This window comes from Colias eurytheme, chromosome 7 (assembly GCF_061535395.1).
Source record: "Colias eurytheme isolate Ceu_HAF_F1 chromosome 7, ilColEury1 Martin Lab GWU primary, whole genome shotgun sequence".
Lineage (NCBI taxonomy): Eukaryota > Metazoa > Arthropoda > Insecta > Lepidoptera > Pieridae > Colias > Colias eurytheme.
Window position 1 is genome coordinate 6,069,180 of NC_142986.1, and position 26,707 is coordinate 6,095,886.

Below are 26,707 nucleotides of genomic sequence, written 5' to 3' on the forward strand. Positions count from 1 at the left end.
ATGTTAGGCTTAATGTTAGGTATGTCGTGTGAAATTCTAGTTTGTGATTTTCTAAAATCCCTTTTAAAATACCAAATATACATAAAGATGACGGGGTGCTTCATACATATTACATAAATGGTAGAGGATGATTCAGCATACATATAATTAATATAATTAGTTTCTTTAGCCTCATAGATAATCGCTGTCTGTAAGCGATATCTTTTTATATCTATCAATTTTCGTATTAATTACTAGTACTTATAATAATCTGATTTTAGGTATGCTACATATTTTTTGTAATAAAGTTATTAAGTAAGAAAATGTTTTATTTTCACTTCCCCTTACCTATTGTTTCGTTTATTGTTTAGAGAAATTTTTAGATAGGTTTTTCACAAAAATGTTGAATCGTATTTAAATTATCTTCGTGTTTGTTTTATATAATACCAAAAGATATAATATCTTATAGCATTTAGTGTTAGATAAATATTACATAACAAGAACTATACCATACGTGATGAAACAATTGAAAATTTTTATCGGTAATCTTGTATCGGCATTTGATAATAAAATATCGCTTATTTCTTCGATGATATCATACCACTCCTTAAATGGACTTTTTAAATATGTTGATTCATTACGTGGCAATTTTTTAATTACGGTACTATACAGGTACATAATTATGTACCTCGGACGTAGCAAAAGTACTAGAAAGAATTTGTTAACCTGATTTGTGTGCATTCTTACATGGGAATAGACATTTAAATTATACTACGAAATATATCTTATAATTTATTAACGTAGGAACACTGGACATTATTGTAAAAATAACCATAAATTATAACAAATTACACGTTCGATTAAATGACAATAAAGTATTCATTATTTGGTTCACATGGCAAAATATTTTAAGAGCATTGAGATTCCATACTGTTCTCACATTTAAATCACTTCTTTACGAAACGCACGGTCTTCTTGAAGCAGTTGAGGAAGGGAGCTATCACAGCGTAAACGGTGAAAATTGCTGTGAACGCTATCAGAGTGTCGGCAAACGCTTGGCCGGTCCATATTCTGAAGAAGTTTTTGTCGATACCGTAGCACAAGCAAATAGAAGCGCAGATGAAGGCGAAGGAACCGAACAAAATGTGAGTGATCTTCGAGATGTTTCCTGGACAGAAGGCCCTCCATTCGAACGCGTATAGCGAAGTGACACCATTCACAAGGCTCACAGTTGTGAACACCATCGCTGCTAAACCTGCAAATTAAATAGGAACGAATAATTTCAATGGTATCTTAAAAATACATTTTGATTAATTTAGGTTTATAAATATCTGACGTGACAAGGTGAACTGATAGGTATCTGTGTTAATCGAATATTAATTCATCATCATCATCATCATCATCAGCCCATATATGTTCCCACTGCTGGGACACGGGCCTCCTATGAGGGTACAGGCCATAATCCACCACGCTGGCCAAGTGCGGGTTGGCGGATGACACATATCGTCGAACTTTTGATTCTTCGACATGTCGGTTTCCTCACGATGTTTTCCTTCACCGTTCGAGCAGTGGTGATGTTACAACATGCGCAGATAAATTGAAAAATCAATTTATTTCCTGCGCGCTCGCCCGGTCTCGAACCCCGGACTTATCGATTCGAAGTCCGAGGTCTCACCACTGAGCCACCACTGCTCCAATATTAATTACATTTTATTAAAAAAATGTAGGTATGTAGCGTACTACAAAAAGTCATTTATTTAAGGAAAATGTTATCGATACATAATGTATTATCTATTTTTAGGGTTTCTCTAACACTAAGATATCTATCTACATTGCGTTTTACAGGAAATCACATATTCTCATTTTCTTTGCACATCTCTATGTCTCTATGTATAAAAATGAATCCCTATTTTCCTTGATCACAACATCACGTGAACGGCTAGACCAATTTCGATAATTCTTATTTTGATGTGTTTGTCATTATAAGCAGCAGGGTGTTATGAAAGAAAACATCAAAAATATGCACCTAAAAATAAAAAAAAATCGAAAGTTTGGCTATTTAAACTAGTCTGTACAACTAGTCTTCAATAAAACTGACTCGCAGTATAACTTACCAAATTGTCCGTGCAGAGTGTTGAAGTTCTGGGCCTTGTCAAGCATCTTGACAACACTGCCGGCGATGGCTAAAGCTGAGCCAGATATTTGGAGACATGTGTGGGCCCTACGCTTGTCTCTGAATGTTAGAACCTTTGACCACGCGTTGTCAGGAGATAGGATTAAGATAGCTTCGGCCATAAGGAGTTGGTACTGTAATTAAATAATTATATGGTTTTGAATTATTTATTATTTGAATTATTTATTAATTAGGTAAAGTATGGTTTATTATACATTTCACATAATCAGAGGCTTTGAATTGTAAGTGTACATTTACTGGTTACCTATTTTATTGTATAAACTGTTCAAGTTAAATCGTCTTATCGTCAAATTACTGTGTAATAACTCAATTCGCGAATATAAAGATGATAGATGTAGATAATAATAAAAATACTTGATTGTTAAGTTATGCAGGCACTGCTATTTCATACGAAATATTCGTATGGCTATAATACTAATTCACAGGTCTACTACAAATCTACCATATTTTGTTAGGTACTTACCCCGATAGCACATAGCACTATGTGTAGCGTAGTCGCTCCCAGAGGTAATCCATTGGAGAAGGAAAAATGTAAGCAAGTACCCACTACAACGCCTATTAACAAATGCGCCAAAAGATTGGAAGACGCCTGGAATATTCTCAAAGGATAAGAACCTCCGACTTCAGAATTAGCTTCGGGATCGACGTTCATTTTCGGCGATATGATATCTCACCACGCGTTGTTAAAGAAATGACATCTAGAACGTTATTTTGTTTTATTTATGCGATTTAAATAATCGATTATGATTTCCTTATCGATAACAAAGACAAAATAACTGATATTGTTTTGTGGAATGCTCAAATGATATGATGAGATGCGTTGTGTAGGTCGTAGTTAGAACGCGAGTGTGCTGTGTGAATCTTGTTTGTATTATTATTTAGACATTATAATTATATTATTTATTTTTAGTACTGTTGTGGACATAAGATAGTCAAAGGATATATATAGTAAAATTAATAGGTATTATAACTTTTTTTTAGTTAGAGGCATGATTGAATATAATGTCCAATTCGCACAGTTTCCGTTTTATTTGATTCTTAAAATGCGGTGCAATTGCTCCGACAGGGGAAATTACTGTGATGTACATCCACGATTATCAATTAACTTCTTGGTATCGTGATGAACGCATTAAACAGCCCCGTATTTATTAATCTAGGTGGTCTAGAAGATTCATCATCATCATCATCATCATCAGCCCATATATGTTCCCACTGCTGGGACACGGGCCTCCTATGAGGGTACAGGCCATAATCCACCACGCTGGCCAAGTGCGGGTTGGCGGATGACACATATCGTCGAACTTTTGATTCTTCGACATGTCGGTTTCCTCACGATGTTTTCCTTCACCGTTCGAGCAGTGGTGATGTTACAACATGCGCAGATAAATTGAAAAATCAATTTATTTCCTGCGCGCTCGCCCGGTCCCGAAGGTCTAGAAGATTAACCGGTTTTTAAGTTAATTGCATCAAAGGAAATGCCGTCGTGTTAATATTGATTGTGGATACAAAGCAGTGCAACATTTGTTTGGCACGCGATTTATTCATTATCTCGTTATTCGACGTTTCACAAATATTTCGTAATATTTTGAATCTATGTTTCTAGCTTTGTTACTTCTTAAACCAAAAGATCGAGTGTAAGGGTAATTCCGGATAACGGGTAAATTCAATAATGTTAAACAGTAATTGATTAAACAAATATGAATGTTTATTTTCATGTGATCACGATACTCACAATAAAACGATGCTCTGACTGCTCTCCCCACACCCGGAATTCCCCTAATGTTCTATTAGTTTATTTTTCTGTTCTCATTCCGAAAACATAATTCCTAAACATATCTATTGTAAATTGTAATACTTTGTTATGATATAGAGAAAGATATAGAGAACAAGAAATGAAATAGTTTTGAACTTTTTCTAAGGGAATAGCAACTTTAAGAATGCGACTACTGTGACTGTGTTCTTTTAGTTTGTGATACTTTATATAGCAATGTTTTCTCTGTTATAATATTGAATGAACACTATACATATCTTAGACCATCATTAATGCAAGAAACATGTTGTTTTTACCTTCATAATAATTTGTCATGGTGTTAGATAATGTTAAACGTAGGTAATGAATATGTATTATTTCATGAGATGGGTTTTAAAGTTTAAAGTAAATTGTGCAATGCATATTTCATAGGAAATTTGTACGTACGTATGCATTGTTATTAGTGCATTATCGACCTATAGTTGTCTCTTTTGTTAAAACAATTTTATACTAGAATGATGTAATAAATACTTTTAAGTTGATTGTTGTCTTTTAGTTCTACATACCTTTTTAACTTTCTTATATCCTTGAAATTAAACAATTAATGTTTTAGAAGAAGAGCAAAAAAATGTAAGTAAAATATTTGTGTATTTTTACAGTTTTCAACAATGGTTTTCAAATTAAAAATCAGGTTATGTTTTTCACACTAGTAGGGGGTTAAAATTAAAACATTTTACTGCTTTGTAGATTTTTATTTAACTTTTTAACTTTAGGGATTACAATTACATCAAACAAGTAACCTCTTAATAAAGATAATAATTATTGCTCTAGAAAATAAAGGTATCAAATTTTATTTTTTGTTGAAAAAATTGAGCATAAAGGAATAGGCATATTATACATACAATTACATTTTTAAAATTGTAATTTTTATTAGTTGTAGAATTAAGCAAGTCTTTAATCATTTGCAGCAATATCATTGCATTGATTGGCTTTTAATAAATGTATGTTTAATGAGTATAAGTACGAACACATATTCAAACTCAAGATACAATTCTACAAGCATATAAAATAATAATAAATATCCTTTATTTTGCTCGATGGAGTGTCATTGGTTGAGGTCTATTAATACAAAAATAATTCTTATATATTTTCAGAATGAAATTACGCACTTAATAATAATAATTTAATATACAGGGGGACTGGTAAGACGTCAGACGCATTTTGACAGGAGTATCTTCTCATGCAACTGAACAACTTTTGTTCTACAACTTTGCTGAATTCGTAGAAAAAAATTTGGACTTTGTATGGAAATCGGTCAGCTGATTAGCGAAGTTTCCTTACAAAGTCCATTTTTTTTACGAATTCAGCAAAGTTGTAGAACAAAAGTTTTCAGTTTCATGAGTAGAAGCTCCTGTCTAAATTCGTCTAACGTCTTACCTTTCACCTGGTATAAATACAACATAATATAATTAACCATAGCAAAAATTAATCGCCTATAATAAATATTTTGTTTTGCTTATTATTTACTTATTTAAATAAATCATTATAAGGTTCTTTTTACAAATTTAAAATTTACATACACGCGAGATTAGGTATCATTTCCCGATTAGAGAAACAATGTTACCTCTTAACAAAGCGCATGGTCTTCCTATAGAAAGTGATCGAAGGATTTATAATAATGATAGTCGTCAAAGCTGCAGTGAAACCAATAAGGGTGTCTGAAAGAGCGCTGCCCGCCCACATTCTAAAGAAGAAAGTATCAAATCCATAGCACAAGCTGGCTGACGCGGTTGCAAAGGCGATGATTCCGAAACAGACATGAGTTATCTTTGCAATCTTTCCGGGACAGAACTTACGCCATTCGTGCGCATAGAGAGACATTAGACCATTCACAAGGCACACCGTTGTAAACAGGATGGCTACGAAACCTAAAAATGAGAAGCAATATGTCATATATTCGTTAGGATAGATAAGTTGTTTCCATATATCTATTGTATCTGTAGTAAATTATCGTGTAGCTGAAATAATAACTCAAGCCCCGGAACCACAGACACAATAGAAAATCTATTGTGTCTGGGACCGATCGGGCCGTTTGGGGCTCAATGGGTTAAAAATTAGTCCCTATCGAAAGATCAGTAGTATACAAGGAATTAACAATACTAATAAATTGCTAATTATTTAGTATTTTAATTCAAATAGTGTACTCGGGAAGTAAAATACATATATTTCTACTACAAATCAGGGCTAATATTCTGGTGAATTCTCCCATCGTGTCGGTTTTTACAATACTGCTATAAAACATCGTTGTAATTCCCATGGTCAAGTTTATTTTATTCTAATTCTTATTTTAAAACTTACCCAATATACCATGTGTAGTTTCGAGGTTGTTGGTATTTTCTAGCATCATGATAAAAGTTCCTGCAATAGCAAGAGCTGATCCAACCACTAGTAAAATAGTGTGAGCTCTGCGTTTGTCCCTGAAGCGTAATACTGCTGACCATCCATTATCAGCGGATAGACTGAGAATGGCTTCAGCCATCAACAATTGGTACTGTAATGAGATAAATATTATTAATAGGTCTATATATATATTTTGCAAATATAGTACTTTTGTATATAGTGTATCGGGAAGGCACAGGCTCCTGAAACACAGCGAAATCTATATTAGAAGTCTGGGGTCCTCTTTTTTGTGTAATGTATAGGTACTGGTTCAATAAATGATTTTTTTTATCTGGTCAGTATATTGGGTTATTAATTTTGGAACATGATTTATTGTTCACATTCCACAACACATAATTTGTATTGGTGGTATTTAATTTGGGAAAAGATTATGTTGTGTTTCTGAATAATTAATTGCGATAAAGAGGCACTAGGTAATATGAGATGATTCTCAATGAATCAATTCGTTATAGTTAATTTATGAATTTTGAATGTGACATTCATGGCTTTTTTATTAAAATTCTACAGAGTAATTATTATTTTTGCTTAGATCGTATTCTTTGTTGTCTAAAAGAAACTTCTAAGTCCACAGCTAGAACCATTTGCTCTTACTAACTTCTAAATACTTGCAAAATCAAAGTCAAAAAATAATAACCAAATTAAACAGTTTCAGACTAACGGCTGAAAAACGTGATTTCAATTTTAATTAAATGCTGATAACGTCAGGTGTCACGTGCTTACTGTGTAAAGCCGCGTTTTATACATTCATAATATTATCTACGACTAGTATGACTATGTATTAAATTAAAATATTCGTAACCAGATTCCCGCGCGCGGCTTCGCCCGCGTTTTCAAAAAAAATAGCACAGTTAACTTTCCTGAGGGCTTTCCGGATTAAAAAAAAGCAAATGTCATATTCTGGGTCTTCAGCTATCTATATACTAAATTTCATTGTAATCGGTTCAGTAGTTTTTACGTGAAAGAATAACAAACATCCATCCTCACAATCTATTGCGTTTATAATATTACTAGGATAGATATCAGTAGTATATATAGATTTGTAGGGCAAAAAATCTCATTAATATTCAGGTCAAAATTCAGTATCTGTATTCAGTTACACAGCGCGGATATTTATTCTGAATATTTTTTACTTTAAGTGTTTCGAGTTTGTTTTAACCGGTTACTTACCCCAAGTGCACACAGCAATATGTGTTGCATAATAGGTGTCGTAGGCATTCCATATGAAAATGAAAATAAAATGCAAGCTCCAACAACTACACCAATAAGAATATGAGCTATAATATTCAGCGTTGCTTTAAATATCTGCAGGGCATACACTGCATCCTCAGTTTTCACAATACTTTCAGGATCGACGGTCATTTTGATTATTTCTATGTTGTATTATCGCGACTAATGTTTGAAAAGAAATGACGTGTTCTAGGTTTAAAGATATATCATATAAGAAAGTAATAATTGATTAATTTCTTATCAATATCAATTGATGAACGATGCGTGAACTTCTATTCATTCATTATTATTAATTTTATCTATTTAGCTTCAATTGTGATGAAAAAACTATTTAAGATTTCTTCAAATCTTTTAGAAAAGATGTGGCAAATCCACAACAAAATAACCGAAATTGAATAAAAAAAGACGTGTGGCACTCGGGGACTGCCGCGGTAAAGCTATTGCATGCTATGCCTTCAAGCCACACCTCCGCGCCCGTCGGAGTGGGGAGCGTGAGGTTTTTTCGTTACGGAATTTCTGAATTCGGTCCCCGCGCTCAAGGCCCGCGATAGAAGCTATGCAATAGCTTAAAAAATAATTTATGAGATTTATGTAGTTAATTCAGAGTAAATTAATATTTGCACTGAACACAATTCTACACAATATTGAAACATAATCACTTCACCGACCTATTTTACAATACTGAGGAACAAATCGCACTTTTGTGGGATGGCTGATAAAAAGATCCGATATAAAATCTCCATTGCCGTTATATTATCACGATACTGAGAAGTGGATATCGATTTATCTAATTTTATGGAAACATTTTACAAAAATAATAAACTTTCTGTTCAAAGTGGGTTCTTCTGAAATATATATTTCTTTACAACATATATTTTCTAAAAAGAGTAATGCTATATATAGCATAGCATGTTGACCTCAAAAGATGTTTCGTTAAATCTACTTCTGTTTGTCTAATTCTTTGTTTGTTTGAATGTGCTTCACGTAAAAACAATTACGTAAAAACCACTGGGAAGCTTTTTTTTTTAAATTTATAAATTAAGGGTTTCTCACCCACAGGTTTCACCAATTAATATTTGTAACTGGGGAATATAAAATAAATTCGAGAATAAATATGCCATTAAATAATGGTCTATTAAAATGAATGTCTGATTCATTTTAAAAAACCATTTTTAAATGTTTTTTTTAATAAAATTTTCACGAGATCAACCTACGCCAAATAGTACATTTAAAGCCATAAAAATCATACTGTCCTACTGCGAGACGCATCTTCTTCGAAAATCGACGTAAGACAAAATTCCACGCGAGTGCAGCCGCGATGGAAAGCTAGTTAATGTTAGTAGGTATGTAAGAAATTCCAAGTTATTAGAAATAAGATAAATGATATCAAATTACATCAAATAGGTACATTTATCTTTCACGTGCTTATACAACATACGTAATATAATTTTAATTTGCTTTATCTATATAATTTGGGTCATGGTTTTAACTTTTATCAAAAAATAGGTATGTTAGAATTTGACAATATTTAAGTGGTGTTTGGGGGCAGGGCAAACAAGGAAATCTCTCATAAGTCATAATATTATGTACTTTGTTGTATTTAATCGTATTCTTTTTATTACGCATATATTAGCTTCACTTGTATGTTTGTATGTAATTGACGGAAATAGAGTTGATTTTGACCGACTTTAAAAGGACAGATTGAAGTTTGTATACTTATCAGGATGTAAATACAATACTTGCATGTGTTTATTCAATAAATTTGTGTTTTTAAAACTATCTTTTCTATTTACACTCAAGCATAAACCATAGTTTACGGACTCATATTGCCAAAAATAAAATTTTATTTACCATTTTTTTATAAAAAACTAGCAAACCGGGCGAACTCCGTTTCGCCACCAGAGACACCTTTTCTTTGCTATAAAACTCACGGAGCCCGAGACCTTTCCAACGAATGCAAAACCGTGGAAATCGGTTCGTGCGTTCTGGAGTTATAGCGTCAGGAAGGAAAACCCGACTTATTTTTATATATTAGATGTATAAGAGCTAAGAGCAGGTACATAAAACAGTAATTATAAATTTGCTGAATTAAGCAAACAATAAAATTTTCTATTTATTCGTTTTCAATATTCATACGTACTACGAGGAAATTTTATGTGCAAATAACAAAATATCGTTATACGAGAGGTCAAGAGAGTTCATTCTCGTTGTTATTAATATGTTTTATATCATGTAGTTTTCCGGGAATTTCCTTTTTCCAATAACAAGGAGATAATGTCTTAGGTTATGTGGGTCGTCAGATGTAGATTCTTATAACTAACAATGGACCTTACAAAGTTTTATTGAGGTCCAAAAAGAAAACGATTGCAGAAAATATTAACAAATTTTGACGAAGAAAGTTATATTTCATGTACGATAATGAAGACTAATTAAATGATATTTATTTTTTGATGAAATGTCACGGTATCAAATGAAAAAAAAATATACATGTAGAAGTTTTTTTAATGTTTATTATAACGAAGAGGATAGTATCGTTATTGTGTATTTATTGTTTCTTCAATCAAGATACATACATTTATATTTTAAAGTGACCTCAAGCCCCAATTTATCAAGCCTATTGATATAGGATAAACTGGACAAACGATGGTCATATTTGTGGTGATTTTAATTACAACAGTCTATCGGTAGAGGTTTCATTTTAATTTGAGTCAGGTCCGACAGGTTCGATTGAAACGTAGGCTGTGGTTTGCATATTTAAGGGTAACCGTTTTGACCGTAACTAATGGAGTTAAGCCTCTTGGAATAGAAAATCGGTCCAAGTTACAAGCGAAAACGAGTATATTTCAGTGCATTGAAAGCGGCTGGATACACTGTTTCCAAAAGTTAGTAAATAATAATTAAAATTTCTCAATTCTATTTAAAAGCCGAAAAGCCATTTATTTTTTAATTTTCTTTGAAAAAAATAACTACCTATTTTAACCCGGGTACCACCCGAGCTAAGCAAAGGGATAAAACTCGATTTTAAAATTCTAAAAATTCCTCGTCGTTAATGTTACTCATAAAATTAAAAAAAATATAATGAGTAGGCGGACAGAAACGGAAATTAAATGTTTAAATTATAATTATTTATAGTTGATTAGATACATGATTAAATATCGCATTTCCCGCTACTGTGTTTCACTTGAAGTAGTGCAAATGCTGAAATTGAGATAACTACTAGTGTTGGTTGGTACTTGATGTATGCGCACGTAAATCGCCACCTGGATTTATTACTATGCAATACGTAAATACGTATTGAGGCATTTCAGTGCAATGCCTATAATAATATATGACGTGACTTTGTTCTATTTTTTTTCATTGGAAAATTCATGGAAATAGGATAGAAGAAGGGGATATAGGAAACATATGAATCTTATCTAGGATATGTATAATGTTTGATTTTAAAGATGAATTAGAAATAAAATATTGTTCTACACAAAGAGAATTTATGTTCCATTCATATTACATGTAATTATATCAATATTGCGTGATACCTACAATAATTAATCTACTAACACAAATTCATTAAAATTCAAGATCAAAAAAATATAGTATGTTTTTAATTATCTTGCCCTATTTAACGTTTTTATTGATTGAAGACTAACTAAACTTTGCAAAGGTAAATTCCAGATAGAGCTCACAAAGTACAAACTATACAAATATATGAATTATTAAAATATGAAACTAAATCTTAGGTAGTATGTTATTTTATTTCTATTGAAAAGTATTTTTTTTTAGTTATTTTATTTCTATTAAACAAGACTTCACAGACCAGAGTGTCCTTAAGTGTCCATATAATGTTAAGCTGGAACAAAAATAGAGTCACCTCAACCGACAAGATGGGAAAGATAACATTAAGTATTGCTACTTAGCGCTGTGACCATACGTGGGTTTCCTGGTCCTAGCAACGAGTCGCTACAGAGATATCCGACCTGTTAAGGGTATCGCTTATTAGCAAAACAATGTTAATAGGCGCGTTTACAAATATTTTACACTATCACATGTCGCAGCCGCGGCCCTATAATGGAGCCTGGTCAGCGCAATTACGGGGTCCCATTTGGACCTTCGTTAATAGAATTAAATCCAATTAGATTTTAGGGTTACGAGGTGAAGTTTACTGACGGCAAACAAATGGCGCACTGTTACGGTTTGCACCTGCTGTTTAGATTATTTCGGACGGAAATAAATTTTGTACCTGACTGTGAAAGATAAAGTGGGTGCCGCTGTGAATTATTTGTATTTTTCATACTTGTCTCTTTGTTTATGACGGTTGTGAAACGTGTTACTGAATTTCGTGTTTATTAGCGCTTCGTCATATATTATGTTGTGTTTTTGTAACAAAGTGATGTTGTAATATTTTACAAGCTTTTATAAAATATAAAATGTATAACATTGATTTTAAAAATGTCTTCGCTGTAGCAAGTCATATTGATTAATCTAAGGCATACTTACATTTCCTTTTTACATTTTTATAGTAGTTAGATAAAAGATTGAACGATTAGTATTGAAAATAAAAGTCAACTTAAATCTTTTTGGATTACAACATTTATTCATGAAATCATAAGTTTCTACCTCATTTCATATGCTGAAGATATGAAAGTTGGTAATGTATTAAGCGGATTTCATATAGTATAAATTCGAACGTCCCCGCGGTATGCCCGTTCAAACATACGAAGTGTTCTCGTCTTGTTTGCGTGAAGTGCGCTGGTTTCAGCATATTTGATAAAATTCATGAAACTTCCAGAACATTTTCTCGAGTTTCTTACTCCGTGCGGTTTTCGATCAAAGTTTTCCATTCCATCGAAGTGGCGAAGTCTTCAACATATGGTATGATGAAGCTCTGTTATTTGCAGAGATTTCTCTTTAATACAGATTTTATAAAAGTTAGCTTCAGTTAGAAGTTGTAAGTATTTGAAGTTGAGTTTCAGTTTAACTGGAAAATATAAAGATTAAACTATTAACGTTGTAATTATAAAAGTTAAAGAGAAAGCTATGTGAATTCTGGGAAATCCTAGTGATGGAAGATTGAATATGTGTAAGTTGAATGAGTAATTATTTTCGTGGGAAATGCTACAATTCGATTTTAAGATAAATTTCTTGATAATTAATTCACAAGTTGGTTACTGAAAATGTGAAATATGTGAAAGAAGAAAAGACTGAAGCGATTTTGTTACACTTGGCTGTGATTACGACTCATGAAGTACCTACTAGAAAAACATATTATAAGGTATAGAAATACTTGCTATTGCCTATTGCGTTATTATATAATATATGTACTTTTGCATACATAGTTTATTATAAGGTCGATTTATTAAACTACAAAAAAGTCCATGGATATTTATAATCGACCTTTAGTTACTTTACACCAAACGTAGTTGCATGTCGTTTTTCATCTTCAATTGCTACTAAACTCTCAAGTCAACAAGCAAGCTTTACTAAATATAAATAACGATAATCCCACGCATAAAAATTAAAAGAACGAAGTTAAAATGTGTTTATTTACCTTCAAATAACGCAGACGGCGAGGCGTCATCGAGAGTGAAAATTGCAAATTTTGTGTTACAAGAACGAAAAATTCAATAACAAAGACATTTGTTAGCACAAGGGACTGCTTTCATTTGGCGTCTCCCCCGCGCACTTAAGTTTACATTAAACTTGTCCAAGCGCGAAATTGATCTTTTAGTGAGGGGTTCCTAAATGATTGTTTAAATTGCCACGTGACACAATTGATATTTCGATGTGTCTGCCGGACCGTAAAATTTATATAAGAAATGCTTGGATGAACCTAAATTAACCACATCGTATTGGGGATTGTGTAATCCAAAGCTGGTACTGTTGCACAATAGATAAACATGGTTGTAGTTGTTCCGTGTTCGGTATAACAATAGTCAATAATTAATGTTAGTACAGTGTTGCTGGATATATAAAGTGAATAAATCTTTTTACGGTTCTGTTGAATTAAAAATAAAGCTTTTGCTTAATACTTTATTGAATTGTATTTGCGTGATGTCAATTATGTGTTAAAAGTTATATGGGACTAGTTTATATTATTCTGTTATTCTTAAAAAAGGGAAGTTTTGAGTCTTTGTCGTTAAGACCAAAGTTTCTATGATTGATCAGAAGAGTTTTGATATTTTTAGAAAACTTAACTTACTTTAAAAATTTAATGCCTTATAAATCTAAAATGTTTTATTTTCGTAGTTAAAAACGTAAAATTCGTAGTTAAAATTTAATGATAATGTTAATAGCAACATGTTTCAATTTTCTTATCTAACTTTGCTTACGTTAAGGAATTTGTTTTGGCAAAGGTTTCAAATTAGGGATGCGATAAAGGGTCTTAAGAGAAGGGCAAAATATTTCGTTTTCATACGTGTAGATACAGGGACGAATATAGAGTTACAAATTTATAGAACGTTCATAATAATAATATATGATGACATGTCCTTCTAAAATTTACTTTTCAAAGAGGAAAGGGCTTTTTAAACAAAATTGCATTATTTTACGATGACGAATAAATAGTAAGAGTATCAGAAAGCTACTTAGAAGATGAGAAATTATAAAGATTGATCTTTCTGTAAATTCCACTACAAAATTATTATATTAATTATTATACATATTTAAATTAAAGTTTTTCAATATCTAAATTTAGAACCAGGTGGGAGAGAAATTTAAATGTCTCTTCTAACAATCGTAAGGCCGTAATGATTCCCAAATCTAAACGGGAGCGGGACGTAATCAAGGATTAATTTTCTACTTGGATTATTTTCAATCCACCTCCGTGTGTAAGCTTTAGATGTCTTCAATTTGAGAAGCCCCTTTACTTGGTAATTTCAGTGAAAAGCTATTTACGTATGAAAATTAATTAATATATTTATGATGCTCGAAACAAAATTGTTGCCAAGACATGTTTGTGTAACATTGTTTCGTAAAATATCTTTGACCAGCAGGGCTATTGCGTATCTCATTTGACATTTCATAGTGATGATAACTTTGCACGGTGCTCAACGATTTCTTGTCAAACCATGTTTTTCGTATTGGCTATTTTATGTTATCAACTGAAATGACGTCATGAGCACCAAATCAACTTGAAAGCCACCGTAACACATTTGACAGGTGTTTTTGTATCGATAGTTTATAAAGTGGTATTCCGTAAGCCAAGTGACCATCAAAAGGTTGATCACTATATTATTTTTATCTGCTGTGAAAGGAACTAGTATTGAGCAGTGTTTTGTAAATTCTCAGTGATCGACACTATAATCCGGATAAGTTAAATATTAAAAATATATGAACAAAATATAGGAAGAATAGCACGTATATGATTTAACGTCTTATTTCAAGTGTTTCTATACTATAATCAACAAAAAATATAAAGATAACATTGAGTTAATATGTACTATCAACTATGATTATAGATAATAATTTTTTAAGTATGTAATATATAGCCATTTTCTTTTTTCCAAAAGGTTTTTACTGAGCAATAGAAGCGTAGGTATCCATATAATTTATAAAGTATGGCCCGTGCTTTTTTACTTGGATTTGCGGAAGAAGAAAGAAAGAGGAAAGCATTAAGAATTGAAAGGCGACGCTTACGTGATGCTAGTGATCCTGTGGTGATCCTTTATAGCCTGAAAGAGAATTTATAGCGAATTTTCGTTTGACAAAGGCTGGTTTTCAACTGGTGGTGGAGATGTTGAAATAGGAAACATTTTCCTTCATTGAATGTATTAATAGTAAGTCTAAAAATATCCATGTCTTTTGTTTTTCCTTTTTTATGTGTAATTTATTACTGATGACTTACAAATCAATAAAATTACTATTCAACATTAATAATTATCTGTATTAGGTTTAAAAGACATTAATAACTCATTTTTAAATACTTAGATATACCTACATAGAAAATAATACAATAATTAATGTCATGGACTAATATTAGTCTATGTTAATGTATATCTTTTCAGTTATGTGATTCCAAATTAAACATAATGTATGTGAAACAATAATTATCATTAAATACTAAATCTTCATTTAATTTCTGTGAGCATCATATGAAGTATGCATAGAGTATAAAATATTATACCTGTTTTTAGGTGACTCAGGATATGCGCAATGGCCCTGGATGATGACACCAATATTAGGAGCCGGACCTGGGGACACCTGAAGAATACTATACCAACCTTCATTGCCTTGTCAGGAATACTGTTGAACGGTGTTTAGTGTTATTCAAAGCACGTTGGAGTTGTTTGTTGGCCCATAGAGTACTTCATTATGATCCAGTTACTGCTGGTAAAATAGTGAATGCATGTGTTGTCCTGCACAACATTGCAAATATGCAGAATGCCAAAATACCCGAAATACAGGCATGTCTCAGGATTTAGAGGAGAGGATGCTATAGTTGAGGTTATACAAGATCTTACCAGAGAACAATATTAGTACAGAGACTATGGAATTCAAGAAGATGATATGTTAAATAAATATTTATTGTGCTTAAAAATGTATTAGTTTTAACTGAAAATTATTTATACTTGTATTTGTGATTAAACATATTTTCTTACTTAGATAATATTATAGCTTCTAATCGAATATGACAATATTTCTTGTATAATTTATAAATTATAATACATTGTTAATGCTCTGATATAAATGTGATGTAGTTGTCAATTAGGTAATAGTTAAGACAAGGTATTTAAGTAATTAAACTTTTGATACCTAAAAAAATATTTTTTATTTATTTTTAAAGAAATTTACACCATAAAGATTGTGTTAATTCAATAATTGTTATTTTTAGTTAAATCTAGACAGTTATTTATGAAAAACTCAGAATAGAGTTATAAATCTTATATATAAAAATGAATCGCAAAATGTGTTGGTAAGCGCATAACTCGAGAACGGCTGAACCGATTTCGATAATTCTTTTTTTATTACATTCCTTGAAGTACGAGGATGGTTCTTATGTAGAGAAAACGTAAATATTATGTACCACGGGCGAAGCCGGGGCGGACCGCTAGTAATTAATAATAATAAATTACACTATTTAAAATCATTTTTATTTACTAATATATATATGTATATATCTTCCTGTATCTTGGTAGGTAAGTGATGCAGCTAATTTTTCTTTGGCAGCTGTATGCCTTTCCTCAACAGCCAATCGCTTGCTTTCCAACTCATAGGCCCAACGAGGCACTCTCTCATCTTGGCTTACTGAAATTACAATATAGCATAATAATTCACTTACATTTTCAAAATTAAATATTGTAGTCAGTAGTTTCTTTGAGCAACTAGAGCAACTATTTTCGATTTCAATACATTAAAAAAAATTGTCACAATTAATTATATAAACTTGTTACTCAACTAACTATCTATAGTTTATAGAAAGGTAAAACACATTATTACAATAACAAGTATATTTAAAAATAATGGATAATTTAATGGGAATTAAATAATATTTACCTAATTCTCCTCAAGTACTGTTTTCCGACAAATCTATCTAATTTAGAAGCTCTCATGAATAGTCATTTTCAAAAAGAGATTAGTTAAAGATATAAAGACAATATAATTGTGCTTGAAATAAATAACTTACATTTTATTAGATGTAAGTACTTTAAAATAGATTTTTGTTAAACATTTCATAAATCATACAAAGCAATATAAAGGATACAAATATTAAAAATTTTCAAATTTATATTTAAATTAATGTTAATATTTCTCTAAAAACAAGGGTTATAAGACTTACCTCAGTTTTATTCATTTGTTACTGTTTCTAACTTTCAAATACACTTGTGTACACAAGACGATGACCAAAATTGTAATTGTAGACAGACCAAAATTCAAAAGTGTTATGAATTTAGCGCCATATAAGAGTAAACATTTCAAATCCCAAGTGTTCCGGTTAATATAACACGTAAGATTTAAATATGCTCACGTATTTATGGAATATACGACCAAATGTATATATTTTTAATTTTGCTGCATAATGTCGATAAAAAATAGTGACGTTCGGTGTCATCGTTGATAAGCACCGTAATACACCGTGACATGATGTCCACTTAATAAGATACGCAATACCAAATCTTTAAATTTTTAGTGGACATCAAAGTTCAGTGATCATCAAAACTATGTTGATCACTTAATGTGTCAAAATTAGACAATAGCCCTGCAGGTTGTCTTACAAAGTCAAGAAGTTGAAAGTCAAAGGTAAGTTTACGTATAAATATGATTTAGAGTATGAAATATAATTTGGGTTAATTTAGAATTTGAATGAAGTACAAACGTAAAATAATAACACTGTAATAATTAATTTTAATTTATAGAAAACTACAAGTGCTTTAATTTAATATAACTTCATAATTCAATCATACATAAATCTGGTAGAAATATTGAAAATAATAACTTCAATTTTCCTCTATTTTCTACGATTCAGTGTAAATCAAACAGCATTATTCTGTGGAACGATATTTTTCAGTTCTTCTTCAAAAACTTACAAAATGGCGCGTGGTTCCCGGTACCCATATTTATGTCTAATAGATACCTATAACATGATATTGTTGAAAATGCGAAATTTATGTGGAATATTTATCTTTCAGTAGCTACTCGGGACTGAAGGCTTCTTTCATTTTACGGCTTGCGAGAGAAGATTTACGATGACGTAAAAATAAAATACATTTCATACCCGACGCTGCCTTGGTAGGGAATTAGAAAAATCTACATACTAAACCAATATTAACCTTTCATATGAAAACCATACATTGTTCGATGACAGTTATTAAATATATATAACGGTGCGTAATAAACTTTTCGGCGTAGCATGGTACAGCATATTTACGCTTTTATTACTTTTTCTCGTAGAGTTTTAAAAAATGGCTTTCGCGATTTCGCGATATTGAATAATAATTGCACATAAAACTCAGGTGAGTAACTCAAATATATACGAGGGAGGATGTAATTTTAATTTAGATATAATTAGATTTAAGTTATTTACTATCAGAACTGTGTAATGTGTTTATATCAGGTACTAGATATTATCATAAGAACTGAAACTAATTTAGGATTTGTATAAAAATGTAACAAAAATAGCTCAGCGTCAGAAATTACGAATTGAATTTTCGGTACCAAAATTGCGCGTAAAATACACATTCACAATACAAGTAACATGAAGTAAAGGTACGTAAGCTGTATAATTTAAGGCGAATTTACATTCGACGTCTTTCTAACACAGGTATATAATGAAGCAGTTAATTATAAACTGAAAATTTGTAAGGGTGGCGCGAGGTAAAGGATCTCTTGGAGTGAGGTTAATTTATTAACGAGTCGGGTAATATGGGTAGTTTGTAGCTTTGGAGTTAGGATATTTATTGCTTCAGCTTACCCGTAAATGCTTATGCACACGGGGATTTCGGTAAAGATACCTTATAAATTTATAAATTATAATATAAAAGAATAACTTTCGAACATTAGGTAGCTTTTAATTGTAATAAATGTCTACTGTATTAGTTTATTTATGTGATATTATTTATATTTTGTTAGTAGATTTGTAATAGGGTAAAAGCCGGATAGTTGCGCCAGTGGGATACTTGCCGCAGTTTCGAATACACTATGTTACGGACATTAGTGGCAATAACGCTTTACTATAGTTGTAAGAACCACTCCCGCAGACCTCAGTGCCACGTCAATCATTTGTGTAGACGCACGCGTTTCATCTGTGCGAGCGAAATTGTTCCGCGGTGAAACTTCGATAGGCGTTGAAACTATATTGGTAAGTCATTTGTATTGAATATTTTTGTTACTAATTGTGATTTCAATATAGTTTATGTTTCTTTGCGTGCATTAGACTTTAAATTATACTGTTAATTACATTTTTTTGCAAAATATTGTTGATTTATTTCGCAAATAAAAAGGGCAAGTATCCGTATCAAAAAGGATAGTCGCCTTAGAAACTTGTGCGGATAGTTGCTCTCGGGGCAACTATCCGCAACTACAAATTCTTTCACTAGCAAATATTAATATAATTGCGTTTTTATTGGTAATAAGGCATCTCCGTGCCGGTACATAATTCATTTCGCTAATGTTTTATTTAACTTCCAGGAAAATACCCTGTCCTAGATTTTGAAAATGAAAACAGACTAGTGACTCATAAATACGCTCATATAAAGCTCGGAGACGCAGGATTTCCTCCTGAAAGAAATACAATTCGTCAGCTAGCTTACCAGTTTGCCGAAAATTTGGGGTTAAAGCATAACGGCTGGGCCACAATGGCTAAAAAGCTTTCTGGAAGGAAATCCCGAAATTGTTTTGAGGCAAGCTGAGGGTTTATCAATTGAAAGAGCGAGGGGTCTCAACAAGAAGACGTTGCAAAATTTTTTGATCTACTTATTACCTACTGTCTTAACTGAGAATGAATTGCTGGTTAAACCAGATGGAATATTTAACATGGATGAAACTGTATTGCATGCGATGTGGAAAGATGAAATCCCTCGCTTCTGATGATTAATGCCAAAGTTGATTGCCATATTCTTCTTCTATCTTTAAGATAAATATCAATAATTTTACTAATATGTGATTATAACTAATTTAGAGGCTATTTTTGTTATATTGTTATAGTTTTATAGCAAAAAAATGTATAATGTTGATTAGTTCTTAATTAAAAAGCAAAACAAATAATAAAGACTGATTAAGTGAATTGATATAAATTTGTTTTTATTTAAAAAAATATTGTGAGGCATCTATCCCCTCACGAGGCAAGTATCCTCTGAAGTATTATTTACGATAGGCAACTATCCGCTAGATTAGGCAACTATCCTTCATTTGAGAGGTCAAATAAAACAGGATTTACTCAAAACCTTTAATAATTATGTTTAATAAAATAGGCTAATATGATGGTTTAAAGACCTATCTTTTGATATACATGTTTCATTATTCTTATTAAGTACATAATTTTTCATAATATAGCTTTTTTGAAAAGTGGCGCAACTATCCGGCTTTTACCCTACACGTTGGGTTAATTTATACTCCGACCACTTAAAAATTTATTATAATTATAATAATTAATATTTATTATTTAATTTATTAAAAGTTAAAGTGACTTTATACCAAAATAAAGTTTACTGTAGCAACCATAAAATATTTTGGGTTTATAATTTACAAAAAAAATATCGGTATGTGTCATGAGTAGGGTTTTTCATAAAATTTTATGCAATTTCCATATACTTATATTAATAGGATATTTCTTTGTGATAAGAAAAATTTAAAGAGCTGATAAAAATATAGATGATTCAACAGCTTATGCTATACGTACAATTTATAACAATTCACTGTGATACACACAATATCTTTTAACATAATCTTATAAAGTTATAATGAATGATATCATTTAACACAGTAAAGTAATTCCGTATTTTTGAGGATTTCCATACATATTGTGTAAATAACAAAGAGAACATTTCATTGTCTTATAACGCGAAACCATGAAATATGAAGCCCCGTGACCCTTTTCGGATTGCCGAGCAGATGCAGTTCACATCTGTTTTATTGTTCGATATCCCTTATTGACAAGGTGATTAGCCATTAATGTGCCATGCTAAATCATGACTGTTTGTCTCTTTCGTCTATATGGCACACAGTAAAACCCGATGTTATGTTCATGCATTAATCGCTTCAACTACGGTATACCTGACCATTTTTTTAACCTTGTATTGTAAAATTTTTTGATCAATGAACGTGACAAAATTCTACATATATTAAAATCTTAAATTAAAGCATATATAAATTTATAAAGAATAGAAAAAATTCGATCACGAGGCGGGACTCGAACCCGCATCCTTTCGCGCCATTCCGGGGCGGATACCTGACAAATTCAGCCACTCGTGACCCGCCAGAGCAATCGAATTTATTCTATTCTTTCAGTTTTGTGTCTAAGGGACACACCGCGCGCCATCTATTGCGGTGATAAACAACCATCTCAATCAATATGAAACACTTTTCAGTGAATACAATATTGTAACGATGGAACGCGACCTTTTCTGTTGAAATTGATATTTTTGGTTTTATGGCATTCAATTGCTTTATAAAATATATAAATTTATAAAGAATAGAAAAAATTTCAATTGAAGCATATATTCTCTAACACCAAGTTCATATACAGAGCCTAGATATTAATTGAATTGATTTCACAACACAACAGCCACAGCTTACCGATATTGTCCTAAGTTTCACACAAAATATCGTCCATTTCATTTCCTATTGTTATAGCAGACAGTATTGCGGTGACTTCCCCACGACGAACTCACTTTGAGGAAACATTTTTCGATCAAACTTCGAAATTAATTTCAAACTAACTGACCAACTAAAATGGGCGTAGCACCGAATGTTGAAATATCTTGTGTTAAAACTTTGGGATTAAGCATTGAGTTACTATATACTACGTACTAGAGAGGACATCGCTACTACACTATTTGTAACAAGAGTTAGAGTTAATCGTCTCAAACCCTTTTGTTTTCTTACATTGATTGGTTTTAATTGATAAGTTTATTCATATTTTTTTAATAAGATAAACAATATTTATTTGTTACATTGATTGGTTTTAATTTATAAGTAATAAGAGGCAGAATAAATAAATAATAAATAAATAAATATTACAGGACATTATTACACAAATCGACCTAGTCCCACAGTAAGCTCAATTAAGGCTTGTGTTGTGGGTACTAGGCGACGATAAATATAATATTTAATAAATACATATATAGATAATAACACCCAGACCCAAGAACAAATAATTGAGTTCATCACACAAATATTTGCCCTGACCGGGGATCGAACCCGGGACCGTCGGCTCAGTAGGCAGTTACTTTACCACTGCGCCAACCGCGTCGTCAAATATAATATCAATATCAATAGAATATCTACAAATATGACTCACTAGCCGCGCCGCCGCGCTTGTAGCAAAGATTTTGTTCGTGGTGTCCTCTCTATACGTATCTAGTAATAATACCTCAATGGGTTTAAGAGATTTTGTGAATTTCTGTTTTAATAAATTATTGCACAATGCACATATTGGCTCTTTATGCAGCTGTTTTTGTAGTTATATACCTAATCCGTATATGCTAAAAAATAACGATATTTTAAAATTAGAAATGATAAAATATGTCAAAACTCATGGACGTATAAAAAAAGACGGACGCCGTATTACGAACAAACAACGTGAAGCCACCATAGTAAGCTAGCGATCGTGTCAAGACAATAAACACGCACACACTCTCACCATAGTAAGCTAGTCGGCCGCCATTACGTCGTGAACTACCGACTGATTAACTGCGTCACTGTTTCACAAAAAATATTTAAAATGCCGTCTTGCGTGGTTAAATGGTGTCGCAACAGTACAATTTTAAATAACAAAACACAAGGGATTACATTCCACAGGGAAGCAAGTTATTTCTTTTATGTTTTAATGACAAAATTATTACGGCAAAATTTATAGAAAAAAATACAGCCGCCATTGTCATCAGGACAGCTGTTGCCATGGCAACATGGCACACACACATGGATGTTTCGCCGCCATTACTAGGCTTCACTCAATGTTTAAGCGATATACCGTCCGTCTTTTTTTATACGTCCATGTCAAAACTCTAGAAAAACAGATTTTCTATTATATTAAATGTACGATAGATTAACTCCATAATACATATTAAATACAAAACGTAACGTTTAGGTCTTTAATTTTAGTGATAAATTACAGTAACAACTGTCACATTTACTTTAATAAAATTATCAAGATATTAATACCAGAAAAATCTTCATCACGAATGAATAAATGATATTATATTTAATCAGCTAATATTAAATATTACCATCAAAGAAAAATACGAAACTATCAAGTCCACTAAAATATTAAAACATTTTAGTGCACGCTCCTTTCATATGTGGGGCAAAACATATTAAAAAGTAAAAGATTTTCCGCAGAGAGAAGATTGGAGCATCCACTATCTATGCCGCATTGAATTTAATCTCAAGAAGTAAATAGTGGAAAATATAAAACGTCAGGATTCTCTACGGTTGGCACATATTCTAAGGTTTGGGAAGCAGACGGATATGTTTTTCGGAAGTCCGCCGGCAGTACACACTTCGGAGCTACCTATATCATTTATTTAAATGATCTCATATTTAGGCTAAATTGTAAACACCATGCAGTTAAAACTTGACGTATGCATTAAACTAATTCACATGGTTATCGCTTTTGATTGTTTTTGTGAATACATTTCTTGTAATATTGGCATACTTTCAATTGATTTATAACTTGTTTGTGTTTATCTGATTTATTGATAAAATTGAGAATCTTTAAAATTTTATCAGAATTGTAATTTGGCCCAAAGATATGTTTTAATTTTTCTGATTACTAATTGCACCAGCCTAAATTAGTATTTTCGTTTCGTTTAGTATGTATTTTAGAAATGTAAAAACATATAGGTAATTAACAAATAAACAATAAAATTTTCATTTGTATTTATTTATAATTATTGACATTTTCAATTTTGGTTAGTACCGTAAAAAAACAAAGAAACGGCTAAACAAAAACAATGCGACAACCATTAATCCTACCTCATTAATTAATTCCAAATCCACTAAGCAAAATTGCACAAAAATCGAGCTTAAATTATTCATAGCAAACAATACGCACTCAAGTCGAACTCTGTCATTGATGGACGATGTAGATTCAATAGATTTTTCTATCGTATCAAACAATGAAACTTCTATCATTAATCTCTAGACTACCGGTAACGGGGCTTAAACGGACAATGATAGCTAACTAGTGGCTTTTGCAAGGGCCGGACTTTGCTGGGGCCTCTACCGATTGAGCCCCAACTTTATGCTGTAGAAAAACTATACTAAATAAGAAAATATTTAGATACCTACTTGCTTATAATTTAATCTAACACTGTAGTTCAAAGTAGTTAAAATAATGTTTAACGTTACTTACAAGTTTTAGTTACAAGTTTTAGCAACTGAGTAACACAATTTGAACGGAAATTGTGAAATGGAACCGAATGAAATGATAAAAAATACGATGACCAGAAAATACGATAGGAATTTATAAAGTTTAAGCTTCATACAAGGTACTAAGATTCAGCTTTTCCCCATCACAGTCCGTCCCAGCAAACTAGTGATGGTATCAAGCGAGATGGGACTAATCGATTCCACTACTCGGTTGACTTTCATTAAAACTATTGGGTCACCGATGGAGATCGTGATAAGCGTTCAGAGCCAGTTAACCCTTAACAGTTGACTCGACACGAATTTGTGAACACTAGCATCTCTCAATACATCATTCTTGAGATGATGTGAGATAAATAATTGCAGCGATTTATATGTAAATGACATTTGGCAGACCGTTTGTAATGTGTAGATAAGATAGACACTTTATATTTAACGTGGCGGTTTCATAAGTTGTATAGATACTGATTAATTTTTCTATCATTCATCGGAATAAAAGAAGAATGAATATTGATAAAAGTTCAAATCACATTAATTGACCTTTTACGTTTATTTGATTGATGGTAAAACCACAGTTTGTAAAACGAGTCACTTTTAGACTTGAATTTGAATATGGAAATGCATTTTTGTTTGCTAAACATTCGACGCAAATAACTCCAAATGATGATAGCCGCTGAAATGTCAGTTATTTCGAGCGCTTATTAGTTCGGTTGCACTAAAGGTTAATCACATCACCTAATACGCGAACATTAGCATATTTCAAATTTAGAGTAATTAAATGAACGTAGAATACGGTAACAGCGAGTGTCCCCCAATTTTCGGCTCGTAAATTGTTGAGTGGGATTACAGAGCGATTTCATTAGAGCACTGATATATTGGTGTACCCCGTTAATGCCGAATTTGTAACCGTAGATAATTAGCTATGCTAATGTGAAATACGTACTGCGTTGATACGATTGTTCGATTCTATTAGATTTGTGTTTATAATCTGTGATATCTCCATTATAAATTTATCGCCTCTACAAATCGCACTTTTTAATTTTTTATACAGTTCTATTCAAAATATTTAGAAATTATTGAACTGAAAACAGAACCAAGAATTTTCCAACTACACAATAACATACTTCGATCTTCTTCATTACAATTAATGTATCCAACATATGAAAAGCCACAAATATCACAGAACAATATCTGCTTAGTTAGCCGAATGAAATGTTTAAAGCTTAATTAAAGTACGCATGGGAACTGGAATTGAAAACAGAAACAACAAATTAATAAATACTTACATTTCTGTTCCGAACAGGTTTAGTGCATTGATTAGCGAAGTCGGATAAACGTTAAGCAACTTCACATATGAATGCGATCATTCGAGAACGAATAGATACTGTAGTTTGACATTTGTTCGGTTTTAATAAGATCGATTATCGTGTATCGATTTAGTAATTTTCTGCTGTCGTTAGTATTCGTGTAGGAAGCGTCTCGTTAATCTATCAGTGGGGGTACGATTGCCCGCCGTCATGCGGAAGCACATCTTTGATCTCGGCTTTAATCAATTGGTATCGATGTATCGATGTTCAAGCATCGAGCCATCGATTCCAATCGAAAATGATTCTGCCTACGCGCCGCGTCGCGCGTCTCTTTCTATTAACTATGGTTTGATTAAGGTTCGCTGTAGTGTCGCCCACTCGTTTTGTTGCCTTGTATATTATTCCTGTGAATTACGATGAATCCGCAAGCTTTTGTTACATTGGAATGTGTATAAATTTAATTATGAAACGCACAATATTCTGACTTGGAATAGTAGATAAGTATATTATCCGAGTGTGATTCATGCAGTTGTTTGATTTGTTTGCTTATATTTATTAATAACAATTATTCGAATTTTGTTTAGAGGATTTTGTACGAATGGGCTTTTCCACGGAATGTAACTTGAATTCAGTTCATATCCAATATTTACTCGGTAAGACATAAATAGGCTATTGAAATGAAATTCATGTAAAATGAAAATTGAAAACCTTATATTTCAATATTAATACAGATTTAAACGAAACGATAAAATATCATATTTCCTTTAAACGAAA

The 26,707-nt window shown here is 31.9% G+C and overlaps 2 protein-coding genes across 2 annotated transcripts; both read right to left on the bottom strand.

The window, feature by feature from the left end:
• Positions 1-770: 770 nt before the first annotated feature.
• On the bottom strand, positions 771-2,861 carry LOC149907075 (transmembrane reductase CYB561D2-like). Its single transcript, XM_090103817.1, has 3 exons — positions 2,637-2,861; positions 2,094-2,286; positions 771-1,234 (listed from the first exon to the last, which is right to left on the bottom strand). Exons 1-3 carry the CDS (start codon positions 2,823-2,825, stop codon positions 927-929), a joined length of 690 nt encoding a protein of 229 aa, XP_089959943.1. The 5' UTR covers positions 2,826-2,861; the 3' UTR covers positions 771-926.
• A 2,487-nt stretch (positions 2,862-5,348) lies between these two features.
• Positions 5,349-25,990, bottom strand: LOC149907076 (uncharacterized). Its single transcript, XM_090104151.1, has 3 exons — positions 25,913-25,990; positions 6,282-6,474; positions 5,349-5,851 (listed from the first exon to the last, which is right to left on the bottom strand). Exons 2-3 carry the CDS (start codon positions 6,460-6,462, stop codon positions 5,544-5,546), a joined length of 489 nt encoding a protein of 162 aa, XP_089960277.1. The 5' UTR covers positions 6,463-6,474; positions 25,913-25,990; the 3' UTR covers positions 5,349-5,543.
• Positions 25,991-26,707: the final 717 nt, after the last annotated feature.

Bases quoted from the DNA above. Each gene is read 5' to 3' on its own strand.
- LOC149907076 (XM_090104151.1), bottom strand. From the start codon at position 6,462: ATGGCTGAAGCCATTCTCAGTCTATCCGCTGATAATGGATGGTCAGCA. The intron at 5,852-6,281 runs GTAAGTTTTAAA...TCTCATTTTTAG, and splicing joins AACTACACATGGTATATTGG to GTTTCGTAGCCATCCTGTTT.
- LOC149907075 (XM_090103817.1), bottom strand. From the start codon at position 2,825: ATGAACGTCGATCCCGAAGCTAATTCTGAAGTCGGAGGTTCTTATCCT. The intron at 2,287-2,636 runs GTAAGTACCTAA...ATTTAATTACAG, and splicing joins TAGTGCTATGTGCTATCGGG to TACCAACTCCTTATGGCCGA. The intron at 1,235-2,093 runs GTAAGTTATACT...TTTAATTTGCAG, and splicing joins CACTCTGCACGGACAATTTG to GTTTAGCAGCGATGGTGTTC.